General features: G+C 39.8%; 1 protein-coding gene across 1 annotated transcript in view; it reads left to right on the top strand.

The window, feature by feature from the left end:
* mtus2a (microtubule associated tumor suppressor candidate 2a) overlaps window positions 1-15,942 on the top strand; it is a 62,960-nt gene that overhangs the window by 26,266 nt on the left and 20,752 nt on the right. Inside the window, exons 2-4 of the mRNA XM_057320758.1 lie at window positions 4,866-6,900; window positions 7,200-7,467; window positions 11,656-11,850. Of these exons, the coding sequence (XP_057176741.1) occupies window positions 5,110-6,900; window positions 7,200-7,467; window positions 11,656-11,850 (2,254 nt within the window). The 5' untranslated portion in view covers window positions 4,866-5,109. The remainder of the gene's footprint in view (window positions 1-4,865; window positions 6,901-7,199; window positions 7,468-11,655; window positions 11,851-15,942) is intronic.

Below are 15,942 nucleotides of genomic sequence, written 5' to 3' on the forward strand. Positions count from 1 at the left end.
ACAAAGAATGGTGTGAAAAGGGAAAAACATCCAGTATGCGGCAGTCCTGTGGGCGAAAATGCCTTGTTGATGCTAGAGGTCAGAGGAGAATGGGCCGACTGATTCAAGCTGATAGAAGAGCAACTTTGACTGAAATAACCACTCGTTACAACCGAGGTATGCAGCAAAGCATTTGTGAAGCCACAACACGCACAACCTTGAGGCAGATGGGCTACAACAGCAGAAGACCCCACCGGGTACCACTCATCTCCACTACAAATAGGAAAAAGAGGCTACAATTTGCACGAGCTCACCAAAATTGGACAGTTGAAGACTGGAAAAATGTTGCCTGGTCTGATGAGTCTCGATTTCTGTTGAGACATTCAAATGGTAGAGTCAGAATTTGGCGTAAACAGAATGAGAACATGGATCCATCATGCCTTGTTACCACTGTGCAGGCTGGTGGTGGTGGTGTAATGGTGTGGGGGATGTTTTCTTGGCACACTTTAGGCCCCTTAGTGCCAATTGGGCATCGTTTAAATGCCACGGCCTACCTGAGCATTGTTTCTGACCATGTCCATCCCTTTATGACCACCATGTACCCATCCTCTAATGGCTACTTCCAGCAGGATAATGCACCATGTCACAAAGCTCGAATCATTTCAAATTGGTTTCTTGAACATGACAATGAGTTCACTGTACTAGAATGGCCCCCACAGTCACCAGATCTCAACCCGATAGAACATCTTTGGGATGTGGTGGAACGGGAGCTTCGTGCCCTGGATGTGCATCCCACAAATCTCCATCAACTGCAAGATGCTATCCTATCAATATGGGCCAACATTTCTAAAGAATGCTTTCAGCACCTTGTTGAATCAATGCCACGTAGAATTAAGGCAGTTCTGAAGGCGAAAGGGGGTCAAACACCGTATTAGTATGGTGTTCCTAATAATCCTTTAGGTGAGTGTATTTCTGGAAACGCTACAGATGAGCGTTTTGTTTATAGTTTTGTTAATTATATCACTTTATAAAATGGATAGTTGTGATTCGATGAGCCTGGGATTTCATATCAGTTCTGCAAATCACTTTGTTGTTTGACAACTGAAAACAAGCATGCAATACCTGTGGTCTGTGGTGGGAATTGGTCACCTGTGGTGACCAATTCCACCTGGTCTCTATTGTGACTGAAGAGCAGCGCATTTTGGAACATCTTTACTTGTTTTCAACACAAAAGTGAATACAGAGCAGGTTCATGTAAAGCTCTTTCTTAACGCCACAAACCCCATAAAGGTTCATTTTTATGTATTTGAGGAGTAGAAGAATGTCTTAGTCTTGTATTTTGTCATCAAGTCATAGCTGTAAATACAGATGACATTTTAGGCAAATGACCCCCTTGCGCCTGCATAGCTTTAATGAACTTTATAATTTAACATAGTTGTTTTTTATTGTTCGTTTTCCATTTTTCCAAAGTTTTGGACAAACAGGGTTTCTGTCAGACATTGATGATAGACTCATGTTGGCGTTAGGAAACAAATCATTTCAGGGTATGAAAACATAAACACAAGTTGTCATTTTATAATTACAGTAATTCCAACAAATGTCCAATGATAAAAATTACACATGGCTTCTTGTGGCGTTTTTGTCTTGTGACCACACATAAGCACATTTGTCTGTCACATGCTGAGAACTGGATCTGTGGTTTGTTGCTTTAGGCTGAAGCCTGTGGTTGGTTGATAGAAGTTGTTCTAGAATCGACCAAGGATCTCGATCCAAGAATGTGCCCTACTTGTGGAAATCGTGTTGTGCGTTGTTTGTTTCAGGAACCTCCGGCTGCAAGTTGCTGGAGCTCAGGATGAACTGAGTGGATGTTTTGTAAGAGCTAGAGAGAAACAAGCACCCAGGAGTTTGTTAGCAGCTCGGAGGCAGATTGTGTTTGACCTGAACAGGGTCTTGGTGGTAAAGTTCTCTCTTCCAGCTCCCTGTTGACCTGGTTCAGCCTTAGAGTCAGTGTGTTAAAACAAGACAACCAGAGGCATTTACCCCATCTGCCATTTAGTGTACTTCCTATAGTTTACAGTGCAGTTCAGCATTTTGATTGCAGCAGTAAATTTATAATGAATATTAAATACATTGAGTCACTTTAAATGTGGCTTAAAAATGAAAATTCTGTCATCATTTACTCATCCTCTTATCATGTCAAGACCTTGTCATTCAAATCTGTATGACTTTCTTCTGCAGAACACAAAGAAGATATTTTGAAGAATGTTGGTAACTGAACCACGACCATACCCATTCACTTGCATTGGTTTTGTGTCCATACAATAGAAGTGAATGAGTACCGCTGTTCTTCGTAACATCTTCTTTTGTGTTCTGCAGAAGAAAGAAAGTTATACAGGTTTGAAATGACAGAAATGATGACAGAATTTTCATTTTTGGGTGAACTATCCCTTTGAAAGGCACGTATTAGATCTGCTCAAAGTAATGGTATTCAGTTACTGTAAGTGGTTTAAAAAAGGAAATTGTTTCATGATATAATCTTTGATGATGAGCTCCAATATACTCAGTAGGCAGAACTGAAGATATAAACAGGGCATCATTACAGAAACACTTGAACAGATTGCCTCGCAAGCCAATCACAGCCCTAACGCATCTCAGTGATAAAAGCATGAGTGTGTTTCCTGGGGTTTAAGATTAGCTCCCCATTGGTACTTTGTGTCAATAACGCTTTTATTTATGTATACATATGCATATTGGTGTGATTATGAGATTCGGTCGGTGCGGTGTACCTTGATATCAGTCTTAATTTGCCAGTGGGAGTGTGGGTGGGTGATTTCAACACTTCATCAGTCTGCAGTATTGTGGGTGGAACTATGTGACAGTCTGTTGCCGCGACATCAATATGCTCGTTCCCGGATTGTTGCCCATTTAACAGGCTGTGTTATGGATCATATGGGCTTCTCCATAGTCCTTCTTTCTGATTTCCTGCACAAACACACTTATATCCTCAACTTGACGGTTGACGTGATTTAGTGGTCTTCGGTGGATCTGTAAGGCTCCTACATCCTGTTAACTAATCAGTAAAAGAAAAAATCATTAAAATCAACGTGTGAACCGAGTGTGGTAAAAAACCAACCACCTTTTTCCAATCTACATTTTGAGATTGATTCAAGCCCACCTAGTCACTGTCAACCCACCCACACGTTTTACCCAGTCAGCACATGGAGGGACCCCAACCCCCCTTTATCCTACTGGGAAAATGTCAGACCGACCTTGCTTTGTTCTTTTCTTTGGTGCGGACCTATTCGACATAAGGGAACACTATAGGCTCTCTGTTTTCTTGTCCAAATGATAATAATATGCATGCAGCTGTTGTTTGTGTTGGTTTTTATAGAGATGCAAAAACATCAACACATTTGATTAATGGTTTATTTTCATCTTGTCTCTCATAATTCCCCCACAAACTGTGAGGTTTTTGTCTCACGTGAGTAGTGTTGTTAGTGTTGTAGTGTTTACGTCTTTTTCTTTTTGGGGGTAAATCTGTACGGGGAGATTCCAACACACGTCTCCTCTCACCTCCACTAACCATTACATCAGTCTTCATTTATGCAAATTGGTTTCCTGATTTGGCCGTTACGAATTCTCACCGATGGAGATTTGAAAAATTAATTACTAGAGAGGGGGAGGTATTGCCATCTGTCTTTAAAAGAGTGAGCCAAAGACGCCACAGATATACAAAAGCTGTTTTGTGTTAGTCGCCCTAGACTTTTTATTGGCTTTTACATCCGCAGCTCTTTATTTACCATGCATATATCATCTTACAGCATATTGGTACTATATGATTGTCTATGCATTTTTCCATTTGATAAAAATATGCATTAATAATGCAAAGGTAATGTCAAAAAGGCTGAAAATTGCATAGGCAATTGGCTATACTCAATCTGAACTTGGACTTCAGTGTGTGATTGTTAAAGCAAGAACAAGAAACCAGTTGAAGATAGACCTTTAATTTAGCTTTTCTGATATTAAGTTTAGGCAAAAATGTCAGCAAATATATGGTATTTACTCAATTTTGTTCTTACCAGCATTTGAAGATAGAACGAATAAAGTTTTCTTTATTCTATTACATACGGTTCAGTCAAGTCTGAATGTACACACCATTTAACTGTGTACAGAGTGTGGTGCATGCCCTCAAGCTGTTTTATATTAATTGAAAACTGCAATAAACTGCTTTTCCACAGAATTATAATGCTGCTCAATCTTGTTGCTAATCTAAGAAAAATAAGAGTAACATTTTTCTTTGTGTTTTCTAGGGCTATGCTTTACCACAACATTCTCATCTACATTAAAGCGATAGTTCACGCAAACATGAAAAATCTGTCATCATTTACTTACCCACTCATCATTTCAAACCTGAAGAATGTTGGTAACAGAACAACGGCGATACCCAATCACTTCTATTGTACGGGCGCAAAACTAACACCGTGTCTACGACAAGAGACAATAGAACGCATTAGTACCCATTATAATTTTAAATTTAGTCCACACCGGACGTGGCGCGACAATCCCATTAAAACAAGCCGTGTGTCGCGTCGCATCGGTGTAGACACGGTGTAATGCAAATCAGTTGGTACCGCCATTGTTCAGTTACCAACATTCTTCAATATATCTTCTTTTTTGTTCTGCAGAAGAAAGAAAGTCATACTGGTTTGAAATGATTAGAGGGTAAGTAAAAGATGACAGAATTATCAGTTTTTGGTTAACCATCACTTTAATGTGAACCCCGTAAATGTTGTGATGTAAATTAAGATGCTCATCTGGGATTTTGGGGATACGTTTTGCTGAAACAGCCTCTACATTGCTGACATATTTTTTATCTTTCTATGCAGGGTTGGCTTTAAGTGAATAATCAAGGCATTTCAAGGTCCTAGCGGTAGATATCATGTCTTCACATGCTCTGCCCTGCTGACAAGTGACAAAAAACGGTTCCTTGGCAGGACATTGGAGAAGCAAAGGAAGGAATGTAAGATGAGGTTGTGATTCCATCCGAACTGAAAACTTTAAAGGCCTAGTAACAACAAGCAAGAAACTAAACCTTAGATGGATCCACACAGAGGCTATGGCTGATACAACATGAGTGTTCAAAGAGAGCTACGAACTGGTGAAGACAACCAACAAGAAGACGTAAACAAGCAGACATTTTTAGAACGAGCGGGAGATGCTAATGCCAACCAAATATCCATAGAAGAAACTTATTTAGATGACAAAGAGCACAGCAGCCCACAACCCTCTCTTACATCTCAGTCTGAACCCCAGGAGAGGATTATCATCTGGGGAACGCATGCTCGGAGTGAGGACCCCGAGCTGGAAGAATTTGAACTTCTGGAGTGTCAAGAGCTAGAAACATTCATTGCGGATGAAGAACAAAGAGATCAGAGTGTGAGGAACAAAAAAGTAACAAAGAACTATTTTGATAGACTGTCAACATTTACAACAATGACATCTGCTGTTGGATCTGCATGGAAAGACCACAATGAGAATCACAGGGTGGACGGAGGTGCAAATGAGAACACTCAACCCCTTGACCTCAGGACCTCCAGCTCTCGTTCTGGGGGATACAGGACCCTGAGGGAGGCAAGGAGTGGTTCTGAAAGCAACGTCTTTTCATCTTCACTTTCTACAGTTACCAGCCTCAGTGGAAGTTTAGCCAGTGCCCTGGACAGTGCAGGCTGCACGCAGCCTCTCTCTTCCCAGTCCACCAAGTCTACCTCAGGCAAAGGCAAGAACCAGCAACCAGCCACTATTGAGTCCTACATCCACTCAGATAGAAACAAGGAGCTTCCCAGGGATTTGGACCAAAACCACAACTCAACCATACTGCCTCAGGAACCACAATATGACAGAAGTAAGCTAATCACTCCAAGTGTGGGGTATCCTTCACACAGAGGAATACAAATGCAAAAATTCACCACGGATGCAGATCAGAACCAGGGGAAAAGGACTTCATCCGAATTGCCGAAAGGTATGGTGAGAGTACTACCTTCTTGTAGGCAACTAGTACGACCTCTTTCTACAGATACAGATAGAAGGCAAACCTCAGGATATGTCAGCACAGACATCCAGACGGGACACCAGCCTTCACACTTCTCAGAGACAAGTTATAGCCATCAACAAGTTCAGCAGACTGCAGAGATCAATATTAAGTCCTCAAACACAGGCTCAGAGATGCTTCCTAACCAGACATTTACAGGAGAGACTCAAGGCTTGAAGAGGCAGAGCTCTTCAGATCGTGCTGCCAGTCCCTCAAGCCTAGAGAGAAAGACTCACTTCAGCCGCCGGACCTACAGCAGTCCGACAAGACCATCGACTCCTCCATCCCCCAGAAACACTAGGTCACCTCAGAGACAGCATTCGTCTTCGCCCATTAAGACGTTACCTTCTCGGGGTCCACAGTTGGGTTATGCTGTATCACAGGGGTACAGCTCTGGTTTAAGAGCACCGGTCAAAACTACAATCAACACAAGCATCCATAAACCTCCTCCAACAGAGACCTCCCCTCCATCCAAGTGCCCACCAAAGCCAAAAAGCGTTCGCCCCAAAATCATCACGTACATTCGGAAGACCCCACAAATTAAACCGCAGTCCCTTGATGGAACTTATGAGATGTCATCCTTACATACAAAACTTACAACGTATAGTGGTACTCAAGCCAAACCAACACCAGGAGATCAAGGGGATGCCCCTGTGCTGAGTGCCTCAAACTTGCTCTATGATAAATATCGGCAAGAGATGCAGAAAGTCCGGCTCTTCTGTCCTGGACTTATGGTATCTGGCATCAAGCCACCCAGCAGTACCATGCCCCACAAAATGACAGGAAGGGCTGATAGCTTCTATGGGTCGCTCAACAAACCAACCTCTGCAGTGGTAAGTAATATTTTAGACACTCACTCTAAAAAAAATGGGTCAAAAACTTATGCTGGGTTGTTTTAGCTTAAAATGCTGTGGTGTTTCAACCCTCTATTGGGTCAAATATGAATATTTTCTAGGTTAATTTAACCCAACAGTTGGGTTTGTCCCTTTTGACCAAACCATGAGTTGAATATGCTGGGTTTGTTCCTTTTTTTGGTTAATAATTTACAATTACTATGTAGCATTGCACTTTACCAGAGAATCAGTTTATTTACTACTGCAACTGAATTTGTGGTTGTTTCTTGACCAAATAGGTGAGCAGATCTCCAGTCCCGTTTGGGTCTCCAATGTCTGGAGCCGAGGACACATTAGGACCCCCTGTGGGAGCACAAGACACAGGGAATCTTTATCGCTCTCCACGGGGCCTAAGACCTCAGCTTGGCGTTGGCGCTGTTAACAGGACTCCCTCTGCAGCCGCCAAAAACAGAATGGTCCTAACAGGTCACCCAAAGTCACCATTGGCCCTCAACCAACCAATGCAGGCTGTAAACCCGACCACTCAGATCCCTCAGGAACCTCAAGGTAAGACAAGAGATTAGTGTTTTACTTTGCATAATAAACATTACAATCAAAGTCATATTTTCAATGGCAGAATTGAAAGCTGCCACCCAGTTGTAAGTTTACAAGAAGCTTGCAATGCAACCTTGTAAATAGTTTTCGCTTGATAAAAACACAAAAAGCTTCATCCTACGGGCAGTGGTGGCTCTGGAGTATTTTGAGATGAATAAAGTTATATAGAGGCAAGAGAACGAAATATGCAAGTCCTCTCATCCCTGTCAGCCGTGCATTTGTAATTGTTACAGATAAACTCAACTCAGCCTCTAGTCAGCATAAAATACACATTACCTCCTGCCGTTCGGTTGAAAATAAATAAAATTCACATTTATCTTGTGCCATGAGGGAGTTCTGTCTGAACTTAAAAATTACCTACTGTTCCTCAAGCACACTCTATTTCCAACAACTTGCCTAGGTGAAGATATGAATTATTTCATCTTAAATCCAATACCGGCGCTAGTGTCGTCTTCCGTGTTTTATCCAGCGGGCATCTGTCTATCTGCATGCTGTTATCTCGCTGCAGAGCCAAGGCAGTCTCTATTAATGCATATGGATGCCGATTTCTTGCTGTTTGGCCCTATTTGCAATTCTTTGAAGTGCAAAGCAATTAACGCTCGAGTCATGCCAATATCTGCACCTGATTCTGTATAGTCACCCGTGGTATCTGAAGCTCAGACATAATTCAGTTTTCTGCTGGTGTAGGGATACTGATGCAGGTATAAGAGGCGCCTGGAGAAATATTTAATTGCTTAGAGGTTTAGCTCATGAGTCCTAATGGAGTATAAAATGACTCGTTATTTAGGTATAAACTTAGTCTCGCATGTCTCATGTAAAATTCCCTTTGAAGAAATAAAAATGTACAAAAATGAGCTGTTGACCTAATGAATCATGGTAAATTAAATAACACCTATGATTAAAACCTTAATGGGTGTTGTTTAATGCTTTGAGTTACAGTACACTTTCACTTTTTTATCCGGAGTTAAACTTCAGGAGAATATGAGCATAGATTAGATTAATTATTAGTTTGCAATTATTAAAGAGATAGTTCACCCAAAAATTAAAATTCTGTCATCATTTACGCACCCTCGTGTTATTTCAAACCTGTATGACACAAAATAAGGTATTTTGAAGAACGTTGGTAACCAAACAATTCACTTCTATTTAATAGACACAAAACCAATTCAAGTCAATGGGTACCGCAGTTGTTCGGTTACCAACATTCTTCAAAATATCTTCTTTTTTGTTCTGCAGAAGAAAGAAAGCCTTACAGGTTTGAAATGACAAGAGGCTAAGTAAATGATGACAGAATTTTCATTTTAGGGTGAACTATCCCTTTCAAATCAAGTTTGTATCTATAGAGAGCTGGGGAGTACCATACTGTATGTATTTTCTGCTTCATTTGTTTGACAAACAATTTATTTGCATTTCCTTATTCATTAACGCTGTTAAGTGTTTCTCATCGCACCAGTGAGGCCTTGATAAAAGAGCTCTATTAATGTATTCATGCATTTTAACACTCAGTACGAAATCAATGAATTCCTCTGTTCAATCCATAATTAAAAATTAGCATAAGAACACACACACATTCTTCATCCTTATTTACTTACTCCCAAAACATTTAGCAGAAATGGCTCCCTTCTGGCTTTAAGTAAAAGAAATCCTCATAAACCCTCAAAAAAAAAAAAGATTATAACTTTTTAAATGGATTTATCATGATGGTATGATGTTTTCAAGTTAATATCAGAACTTAACGTTTATTAATTGACCTCTTGTCCGTTAAGAAAGAAGAAACGGTGCGGAAGGAAAGGATTTATGGAGGAAAAAAACTCAGATTGGCAGAACAGGATCGCATTCATCTTTAATGATCATGACCCTCATGCGGAGGAGATGCTGCCTGCAATTTCATTAAAGACCTTGATGGCCCACGCTTGGGGTGGGGGGAGTACAGATGGGAACACTGGAGCTGGGGCGCATTTGATTTGTGATGAATGGATGAGAGCGTGCTGTGTGTGCGTTTGCTGAGTGTGTATGTGTGCGTTTTGGTTCATTTGTACTAGATGACTCTCTCAGGCGTTCTGCTGACAGTGCAGTCTAATAAATGTCTGAGAACGCGACAGGAAATGAGAAAGTGTGGATTGTCATTTAGTATGCACTACGCTTTGCTCCAATAACAGCGTCGTGGGGGACAGGGGGAGTCGGGGGGGTGCTTTATCTCGAAGCGCAGGAGGGGATCATTCTTTCCACCTGCCCTAAATTATGAGCTCAGGCTTGGGGAAGTCTGGCAGTTCAAAGCAAACCTTGAAGTGGGTCCTTAAAGTCACCCTGTGACTGTGGTAGATCCATGTGTGTGTGTGTGTGCACATTAATGTATGTTTTTACACTCTTTCTAAAGATGATACACTTGTTTTTCTTTTTTATAACGTTTAAATTTCCTTAAATTAGTGAGATCTGTTGGATATATATAGTGGTATATTACATTATCTGTTGTTTGACCTCCCCCTCAGGTCAACATTTTTTAAAATGTTATTTTACCCAAAAATTAATATTCTTTTATCATTTACACACCCTCGTGTCATTCCAAGACTTTCCTCTACAGAACCCACAAGAAGATATTTTGAAGAACGTGTTTAACCAAACAACATTGGCCCCTGTTGACTTCCATTGTATGGACACAAAACCATTTCTCAAAATATCTTCACTTGTGTCAGGTTTTGAATCACTTGAGGTTGAATAAATAAATACAAATTTGTGTAAACTAACCCCCTCCTGGACATTCTTTTGGAATTTTAGACTCAAAAGTTTGTGAGAAGCGCTTTTCATGCAGCCTCTTTACCCCTTCATGTGTTTGTCAAAATCTTCTGGTACATCTTAAAATATTAATGACGTGATCATTCTGGTGCCTGTACCCCCCCGTCCCCCCGTCCCCTGTCCCATTGGTGTCTGTTATTGTGGTATTTGATCTAAAGACCTAGTACCAGGAGCAGAGATAGAGAGAGGGAAACATAGACAATAGTCCTGATACTCATATTAATCCTCATTAATTACATGTAAACAGCCTTTACTGGTGGCAAAAAGCACACAGAGATAAGCAAAACCCATTAATCAATTCAACTGAGGCCTTTATTAAGCACCGATATTGTAATTATTCATGCAGAACGGCTGTAAAAGCAGCCGATGGGCCACATCTTAGAACACTATGGGTATCGTTAATGTTTTGCTTCCTGGAATACTGTAATTGTAACAGAAATGACTCTTGAGTGTCTCTCATGTTCCTCATCTGCTGAAGAACATAAACCCTGTTAAACACTGGGTGCTGTCCAATCAGCATCACACATTTCTCTCAGCCAGTTAAAATGCATTATTAGCCATATTATTGGTCAGAGCCTCAAATACCTTATAATGGTATTTGAACACTTACAAAATACTTCAAATGTATAAAATGTATTATCAAATAAAGTTGCATTTGTGTTAAAGAAAGCTGGCACAAACACACTTTTGAAAAATAGAGGTTTTAAAGAACTGGCTTAAGTCACTAGTTGACATGATGTATACTCAGTGCTTTACCGTTGTTTTTATTATTTTTCATCTTTCTGTGAGGACTTATCATTGTGGTGCTATTTGTTTAAAAAATCCCTGCCACTTAAACGCCACATAAAAACAAATCAAACAGTGGTTGGTTAATTTACATGTCACTACATGTAAGTCTGGCTGTGAAATGTTTGTGTAGCTCAGTTTCAAAAACACAACGCTCATGGGTTTAATTCAGAATTCACTGTAAATTTGGATAAAAGCATCTGCCAAATGCATAAAAAGTAAAATAGACCTTTCTTTGTTCCTTGTGTTTTCTTAATGATCTTACTACTGTACTTCCTTAATGATATTACTACTGTAGCCTACGTCCTAACCTCAAACGCTACATTCCTGATCCTATACCCTGCAGAAAATTTCCCCATGCCTCATTATGTCACAGCGGTATACCAGGAATATATTATGCATAGCTGACCCCCATGGTGTCATGTGCGTCAGAACTAGTCTGAAGTAAAAATAAGGCAGCATGTTATTCAATTTCCTTACATCTTTCTTCTTTATTTACAAACCATGATTGCTTTTCTTTTGAAGCATAATTTTTATAATCACAGTCTTTCTCATTTTCAGATCAAAAAAGAGCAATGGCTGCAAAGTCTCTCCTGCCGAAACCAGCTCAATCTGGCCTGCGTCCTCCTGGTTACTCCCGCCTCCCGCCTGCTCGTCTTGCTGCATTTGGGTTCGTTAGGAGCTCCAGTGTCTCTTCCGTGTCCAGTAACCACTCGACGGACAGCACGCAAAGTGACCCCTGTCGACCCATCTCCCGTAAGTTACTGTAAAAATGTAAACATAGTGGATATAAAGTTAATCAGGCCCAAGACTGGACTGGCTGGACTGGCTGGAGCAATCAGATATTCTGGTTGTGCAACAATTTTCCAGTAATATAATCAGTAATACAACCAAATACCAGATAATGTATTCCAGATCATAATATATAATAAAAATAAGAAGTATTTTATGTTAATCTTTTTAATTGTCAGCTGACATTTTTAAAGGGGCCCAGGGAAAATTTAGGGGGGGCAGTGCCCCCCTTAGCTCCCCCCTAGACCGAGCCCTGCAGTATATATATATGTGTGTTTATGTGTGTGTGTATAAATTGTCATTGCTGTCGGTGAAACTGAAATTTCAAACGCGCTTGTTGCTGAGTACATTGTGACAGGAATTGCAGGGACAGAGAACCCAATTGCAGGCAGCAGGTAAAGGGTTAACTAAACAATGATTTATTCACAAAAATACCAAAACAAAGGGGATAAATCAACATGGACAAGGTAATAATCATCGCAGACAACACAGGAATGTAAACTAACTAAAACTGGACAAAAACAACACTTGACAAAAACTTACACTGACTAGACTAGACTTGACTTGACTTGACTTGACTTGACTTGACTTGGAATGTATCACAGGCAGGAACAAGACGTAATGTCATCGAAGACATGGAACGAAACGAACAAGCACAGGAAAGAAGACGCAAGGGCATTATATAGGGAGACTAACAAGGGGTAAATTAACACTAGGCAGGTGTGGGGAATGAAACACTAATGGAAAGCTAAACGAGGAAACGAGAGGGGTGGGGCCAAAGACGAGACCAGAGCATGTTATGTCAGAACCAACAATAACATGTCTCTCTCCACACAAAACATGAGGCTCTGTCATGATCCTGCCACTAGACCAAGAAAGACATGACATGATGAGGCAGAATCATAACAACATTGTTCTGTAAGATCCCTAAGGTACAATTTACATAAAAGCATAATGCTCCACTTTTTAGTGTTAATTATAATCTTCCTTTCATCGTTTTTAAACTCCGCCTACATGCTAATCCCCCTTCATTAACATATTTGTACTGCACACTCCTACAGACACTAACATGGAATCATGAGATATATTACAGTAAGTGCTTAGGATAACTACAGTAAAAAACACAATTAGGGCAATTATTGGTTTCTACTATTATTATTATAAACTTTGCTTTATGTCCCAAAAGAATCTGTGTTTGATCCAAGCAGGCTTCTTGCGTAAGCAGTATGATTCAACTCAAATAATCCTCAGTATGATCAGAGACTGCTCCGTTCTACTGAAGTAAACTCCAGTCTGCTTTGAGATGGGCTGTGTTTGAAAACTGGCATCTGCGTGTGCCTGTGTGCGTTTTTAATGTGACCTACATACTGTGCATGATGTTGGCCCGGTAACAGTTGACGTGGCTGCAGATTCAGGCATCCAGAGTTTTATGCGTCACTGGATGAGTTATGTCATACCTTCTTTTATCCCGAGGAATCGCTTGGGAAGTGGAATCCCTCGGCAATCACAGTTGTGTGAAAATCAAGCAAGCAGACACACAAGAGTAATCAGTGTGACGTCGTTCGTGTGCACTTTGGTGTATGCAGTGTCCCCCTGAAAGTATTTTGAACAGTGTGGCCCCACAAATATTTATATTAACACAAGCACACTTAAAAGTAGAAAGCATAAAAATAACTTTTTTTACTTTTTTGGTTCTTAAACCTGTATGACTCCTGTAGCGGCATCACGTTTAGCCCATTCTGAACATACATGCAATTTGTGTGCATACTGTATATAAAATCTATATCTCTATATAATATCTGTATAAAAGGCATTTTCACACTATTTAACATGTAAGTCACAGGTGAAAATGAGTGTTTTCACTCTTTTCTGAAGTGTTGTCAGTTGTGGGCTCATTGCTGATCTGATTTGTTTTAACTGCATATTGACTATGTGCGTGGCTGGGCCCTAGAGGAACAAGTAGGCCCATCTCTATTGGCTGTTAATCTGACTGTGATCACCTAAACCATTGTTATCATATATTAATGATCTTAATGTTTAAACAACACTTCATAGTATTATGAAGAGCCCTCAAATAAACAAAGGTATTTGTCAGACATATGTGTACTGTATTTGTAATGTCATGTAATGACAGAGTGTGGCTTTAGGCTTGATATTGTATCAGTATGAAATATTGACCCAGGCTTTCCGTAGATACCAGAGTGGTCCCGCCAGGCCAGCCACCACTGACAGCTGATCGATTCCTCAGGTCTGACCGATGCAAGCGGGTCCTTGTGTAATTGGCTAAATCAGTTTGTATAGTGTGAATGATGGCTGCAAATTAAACTGGATTTATTAAGCTGTGATTAGTGCTGGAGCTGCTTCAGATAGGGTGAGCAGAGGGTCAATATTTGCCTTTCATTTTAATCCTTGTGTGGAGGCCAGACGGCCATTTGTTGCGTTTCAGAAGAAGAGAACTGTCACTGCCTTTGTGAGTCTCACATCATGGCCAAAATGTGTTAAGGAACCTCTTAAAGGAATTGTTCACTCCAAAATTAAAATGCTTTTCTTGCAAAGATCAGATGACTGAATCTTATATTGAATCTTACATACAACGTGTCCATGGGGTATTAAAAGTTGATAAATAAATTTAGAGAAAATGAAGGCGCTTAAAAAGTATTCAAAAGTCTTAAACGCCATTTTCCAAGGTATTAAATTCTGTATCATCTTTTAATATTTGTCCAAAGAGGTCATATGCTAAAGTTTGCCTGAATTTAATCATTGCATAAGCGAATAGTTGGAGGTTCATTTAAACCCAGTTGTTAAACAACATCGTTGACTAATGGAGAAATGCAAGTTTTTGTGCAAATGGTTGGAGGATAAGGAGTTGGAACCATTGCTGAGGGCCGTCTGTATGGAAAGAGTCTTAAAAAAGGTCTTAAAAAGAATTAAATTTAGCTCCACAATTCCTGTATATACCCTGTTTTCATTTAATGAGCATTTCTAGACATAGTTTGGTCATTCCAGTCCAGTGTCTATTGAATTTCAACAAAATCAAACCTCAGGAGTGACAAAGTCATCCAACAGCAATCTGAAAGACTGACAGCATGACAAGACACATGGAACTGTGATAAAAATTGAGGTTATCATCACACAGAAAACTAATTCTAAACTTTAGACTTTTAAACTTTTAGATACATGTTCAAATATTACTGTTGTATTGGTTACAGGTGAATATGAACTTGTTTTCTTTGCAGAATTTGAGGTCTGAATGCAGAGCATCTTTTCTGTTATTGTGATCGGTTTCTCCAGTTTTCATTTTCTTCAAATAAATGCAAATAGAAACAATATTTTATTTAACATTTTGTGAGAAATATTGTTTGCAGTTCACAGAATGAAACAAAAAATATAATTTTGCCGAAACACATACAGTACCTATGAATAAAAAATTAGGAAAAACTGAAAATAATTTTGAAATGGTCTCTAAATTTTTTATGTGGCCATATATTAAATGTTTAGCTAACAACATGTATTGCTAAAGAACAATCAATCCTTTTACCAAAGAATTCTCTATTTTGTTTAGATCGCTGCCTCTTCCATATTTTTTTCTGTCTGTCATTTATCTCCGTTTAATAAATAACAGCAGACTTATTTTAGCTGCTGCTCATCGTTTGAAGTGGTCGGTGTCTGACTGTGAGGTTCAGAGCATCATCTGACCTTAACCAAGATCCAGGCAGAGCATCTCTGTATAGAAAGATCACAGACACGACCTCACACTCAAAGTCAGTGAGAAATAGATTAAAGCCAAGAGAAAACAATGCAATATTTGAGCATCTGTTGAAATATTACTTCTCACCCCTATCAGGCTTTCAATTCAATTCAATTTTATTTATATAGCGCTTTTCACAATGTGCATTGTTCCAAAGCAGCTTTACGGGAGAAAATAAGAAAAACTGAAAAACACAAAAAGGTAAAACACAGCACAGTGCATGGTGTTTATAGAACAATCAAGATTATTCTAGTAAATCCTATCTAATAAATGCAGTCTCCCGATGGTTTATTTAGCATATTTAGCAT

This window comes from Triplophysa rosa, linkage group LG22, assembly GCF_024868665.1.
Source record: "Triplophysa rosa linkage group LG22, Trosa_1v2, whole genome shotgun sequence".
In the NCBI taxonomy this organism is placed as follows: Eukaryota; Metazoa; Chordata; class Actinopteri; order Cypriniformes; family Nemacheilidae; genus Triplophysa; species Triplophysa rosa.